Genomic DNA, 4,973 nt, shown 5'->3' with positions numbered 1-4,973 from the left:
TAAATATATGTCTTTCAATTTAGAACTATAAAGATGTCACCGTTTCGATGGACTAATTAAAAAGAAGTTGAATTCGATGATGAATAGAAACTTTTTTGTTATTTTAGATAATTTAACATTCATTAATATTCCTTGATAATTATTGATAAACATTGTTTTCCAATTTAATAGTAAACAGATGTTATTTTAATTCTACTTAATTAAATTGAAATATAATTCATAAATTATTTTTAAAAAAATCAGTTGAAAAGTAAATAGATGTTTTAGGTGGACATTAGTTAAAAAAAGTTGAAATCATAAAGAATATGACTCGTGTTGATAGGTAGGATTTAACTAATTAATAATATAATTCAATAATATCTATATCAATATAATAGTAATTATATAATGAGTATCAAAATCTGGTATTATAGTACTTTTCGTACCAAATAAAACATGGCTTTACTTAATTAAATTTAAAAACAATTTATAATTTATCTTTAAAAATATTCTATTAAAAAGTAAATATATTTATTTGAATTTAAAAGGATATAGATGTCAGTGTTTTGGACATTAACTAAAAGAAGTTGAAATTATCAGAAAGAATATTTTGGATGCTAACTAAAAGAAGTTGAAGTCGAAGGAGAGAACTTGCATTGATAGATAGGAGGTATGATTTAATTAATTAATAATATAATTTAAAAATGATTATACAGAGATCAAAATTATAATTATATAACAAATACCAAAATTTGATATTATATAATAGTTCGATACTTTTAGTAAATAGGAAATAATTTAGCTTAGATATAAAGAGAATGGACATGTTTGTATATAAGCTGGTTAGGTGTTAATTATAAGATATTAAAAACAAAAGCTATTGAAATTTGAAATGATTCAAGGTAATGTGCAGGAGGGAATTCTAAAGGTAAACTAAATAGTGTGCCATAATGCTTTAAATTTTTGAAGGAATTTTCAAGTGAGAATTTAAAGAGCAAAAAGTTGCAAGGCTTTTGCTGCTACTTTAGACTTGAAGCATTCTCTGAACGATGTTTTCTGTTGTTACTAATTATCTGATTAAAATCTTGCTAGACTTTGTTGCTTTGCTTTTAATCGCACGCCAGTAAGGTCCTTCCCTGGCAATTTCTTACCGAAGCAGCATTATAAGGTTTATAGATCAATGGTTATTTTCTAATTTCTTTATTTAAAAAGTACAGTGGTTATAATGTGGTTATAATAGCAGTGATGTATGGACACTTTTTCTTTTCGAAAGCCATACGCACGGTGCGGGTCATCAAACTTACTCCAAGTAACGAAATATAAGACAATCTCTTTTTGTTGCCAAGTAGACACGCACATTTATTTATTTTTTTACAGGTAAACTGACCAAAACTAACGTACACGGCTAGGTCGAATCGTTGATTTTCTTGGAAGTTTTTGGGAGCTCAACAACTCGTATCTCTGAATATATATTAATCAACGATAAATTTATAAATTATAATATATATATATATATATATATATATATATATATATATATACAAAATCTTACTTCAATACAAACTAAATTAAAATACTAATTACAAACTACACCACCCTATATACAACTCCACCTTATTCCCTCTATTTTTAATTGAATTTTTTCTGTTAATTGGTGAATGCTTTTTAAAATCTGGCTTCACTGTATTTTTCTACATCCTCCAACAATCAGTATGAATATCATATTTGATATATTTCGGCGATAAATCAATAATTATGCCTATGAGAATCACTAAAATCTACTGATTCCTGAAATAGTACTGATTTCAGATTAGTGATTCAGTTAAGTTTAAATATTGATTTCTCGTCAAAATATAGCAAAATATTCTATGCAAATTGATGAGTGGAAGATGAAGAAAAATACGGTAAAATTATTTTTTAAAAAAAGGTAACCGATTAACGGGAAAAGTCAAATTAAAAACGAAGGGGAAAATATATACATGAATAAATAGTGCACATGGAGGAGAGAGAAAAAGATTATACATGTGGCTCTTATTAGTTTGTAGTTTGTATTTTAATATTGATTTGTATTTTAGCATTTACCTATATATATATTTATATATATAATGAAATTTCTTATTTTTATATTTCATATGCATTTTGAAAATTCAATTTTGCCATATTAAAATATATGTATTAATTATATTTTTAGTTTTTTTATAAACTATTTTGGATAATATTGGTAAACTGTACGTGCAAGGTCTTAAAAATGTAAAACAGTTATCTTTTAATAAACCAGTGAAGGAATTTTACACCGATTTTCAAATTTATGTATAAATTTTAAAATTATTATAATTATAATTAATCTTTTTCTCCGCTTATCAAAAAAATGATTATCGTTAATCCCATTTTAGGTCTTCACTGTTAACTGATATACTTGAAGAATAAATTGCAAGGCTATACTTCACCCTTGTTCTGAATATAGTGCGTAAACTTTCATAAATTTCAATCATCTCCTAATTTCGTCTCACCATATGTACTCACACTTTTATTTCCAGGGCAAACATATGATATAAATATAATTCAATACAGGAAGAACCGGGATATAGCCAGAAATTAAAATTATCGGGATCAAATTTTAAAATTCTTTGATAATTTAAAATTTTAGAATATAAATTTCATTTTAGTGGGGTCAAAATATTAAAATTACGTGTAGGGCCGGCCCTAAAAATTGAGGGACCCTAAGCGAATTCAAATTATGGGCCCTAGGCGAACTCAAATTATAGGGCCCTTATAAATTAATAAATCAAGTACAAAATATATATTGAGAGCTACAAATATACTAATAAGAGGAAAAACAAAACATTATGCAAACTAATCTTATTATATTACTTAAATATAACACGTCTTGCATTTTTTGATGCAAAAATATCAATCAAATTTACATAATCAAGTTTTTCAACCATATTCTTTTTCTATTGATAACATAGCTAAGTCACTTAACCTTTCTTGAGATATAGTTGAACGAAGGTAGGATTTTATCAGCTTCAACTTTGAAAACTTCGTTCTGCATGAGCAACAGTAACCGGTATCGTTAGAAGAATCCTATAAGCAATCCAGACATTTGGGTAGCTACCTTCCATCTCTTTGATATATGTCAACACGTCTATAGCACTCTTTGTACCTTCCGGCAGATTTCAGCGCAACATACATAAGTCTTCATACAAATCATCACCATTAAGATCTGAATTCTCAGCATAATTTGTAATGTTTGCAAGATTATCACAAAAGGTCCTCAACTTTTCATGCTCAATCGACTTTAACTTCTCAAAATTTCATAAAATTCCAAATTTTTCTTCACAACATTGTAATTGTTGAAACCTAATTAAAAAATACATATATTAAAAATGTATGACTAATATTTCTCATAATTTTAAAATAAATCATATATATATGTACCCGGTACCAAATGATGAAATAGCTTGATTAATAATGTAGAGAAAGTAATTATTCTTAAAATTCTCTTCAGCAGATTGTATCACATCTTCACCCGTACTCTCATGAAATTGCCTTTTTCTGTGAACCACACGCTTTTCCACAAATATCGGTTCAACTTCCATCGTATTGGCAATTTTAGTAGCTTCAATCATAACTTCCTGAAATCCAACTTCTCTATAATTTTGAAGAAATGAAAGGAGACCTTTTAATTCTCTAATAGCAACATCAATTTGCATGTCTTCACTTTATAAAATTTTGCTAACATGATTAACTGCATATAACAATTAATACCACCATGCCTAACAAGAATTCAAAATTTTGAAGATTATAGGTTGCCAAAGTTTCAGCATCACTTCTTGTTTTGTCATCTTCACTACTATTCACCAAGTAGTTTAAAGCTTCTTTAATTTGCAGAGCTTGATATCTTATTGCTTTAACACTCTCAACACGACTTTCCCAACGTGTTTTCGATAATGCCTTAACAGTTAGGCCTTGCACATGATCAGTAAAAACTTTATATCTCTTTGTAGATGCTAAAAATAATGAGTATATTCGCTGCAACACCTCAAAAAAAGACACAACCTTGGAACAATAATGAGTCATATCAGATAGTATTAGATTTAAAGAGTGACAAGCACAAGGAGTGTAAACGGCTCTCAGATTTTTCTCGAGTAGTCTAGTTTGCACACCTTTATTCTTTCCCTTCATATTAGACCCGTTGTCATACCCCTGCCCTCTAATATTATCAATATCAATCCCATGAATATTTAACGCCTCTATGAGTTCATTATACAATCCAAGTCCTGATGTATCATAGACCTTTAGAAAATTAATAAAAATTCTTGAACTCTGATTGGACTTTCTGAGACATTCACACATCTTAAGACAAGAGACATTTGTTCATCATTACTTGCATCCGGGGTACAATCTAATATAACTGAAAAATATTTTGCATCTTTAACTCTATCAATGATTAAACCTTTGACCTCATGAGCTAGTAGTTGTATCATCTCGTTCTGAATTTTGTGGCTCAAATAATGATAATGGGTCTCACCTTGTAAAATACGACGAGTATGTTCTTGCATAATATGATCAAACTCAACAAGTAGTTCTATCATTTGTAAAAAAAATCCATAATTATTTTCATATATTTTTTCATTATTACCCCGAAATGCCAAGTTATTTTTCCCAAGTCTTTTCACAATAACAAGAATTATCTCTAACACTTATTTCCAATGCTTCTTCTCTTGTGTGATTTTTTCTTGTACAGTTGAATCAATTGTGACACTCAACTTCAATCTTTTCTCCAATTCTACCCAACGTGCAATAGATTCAATGTGATGTGGATTTCGTTCATGACTTCTAAGACGTTGTGAGATGTTATGCCAATCATTAATGCCCTCTTTACCTAACCGACCCACCAAATTATTTTGGGCTAATTTACAACAAAAGCAAAATACTTTATCTAAAGCAACTGAATATATTAACCACTTTCTATTCTGCTTTTCCCCATTTTA

At 28.5% G+C, this 4,973-nt stretch overlaps 1 protein-coding gene across 1 annotated transcript; it reads right to left on the bottom strand.

Moving 5' to 3' along the window:
* Positions 1-3,723: 3,723 nt before the first annotated feature.
* On the bottom strand, positions 3,724-4,574 carry LOC141691728 (uncharacterized). The gene is made up of 2 exons (XM_074496483.1): positions 4,367-4,574; positions 3,724-4,259 (listed from the first exon to the last, which is right to left on the bottom strand). The coding sequence occupies exons 1-2, from the start codon at positions 4,572-4,574 to the stop codon at positions 3,724-3,726; spliced, it is 744 nt and encodes a 247-aa protein (XP_074352584.1).
* Between the last annotated feature and the right edge of the window lie 399 nt (positions 4,575-4,973).

This window comes from Apium graveolens, chromosome 10, assembly GCF_009905375.1.
Source record: "Apium graveolens cultivar Ventura chromosome 10, ASM990537v1, whole genome shotgun sequence".
In the NCBI taxonomy this organism is placed as follows: Eukaryota; Viridiplantae; Streptophyta; class Magnoliopsida; order Apiales; family Apiaceae; genus Apium; species Apium graveolens.
This window is presented reverse-complemented; position numbering and strand designations above follow the sequence as displayed.

Bases quoted from the DNA above. Each gene is read 5' to 3' on its own strand.
- LOC141691728 (XM_074496483.1), bottom strand. From the start codon at position 4,574: ATGATAGAACTACTTGTTGAGTTTGATCATATTATGCAAGAACATACT. The intron at 4,260-4,366 runs GTAATGATGAAC...ATGATACATCAG, and splicing joins AGATTGTACCCCGGATGCAA to GACTTGGATTGTATAATGAA.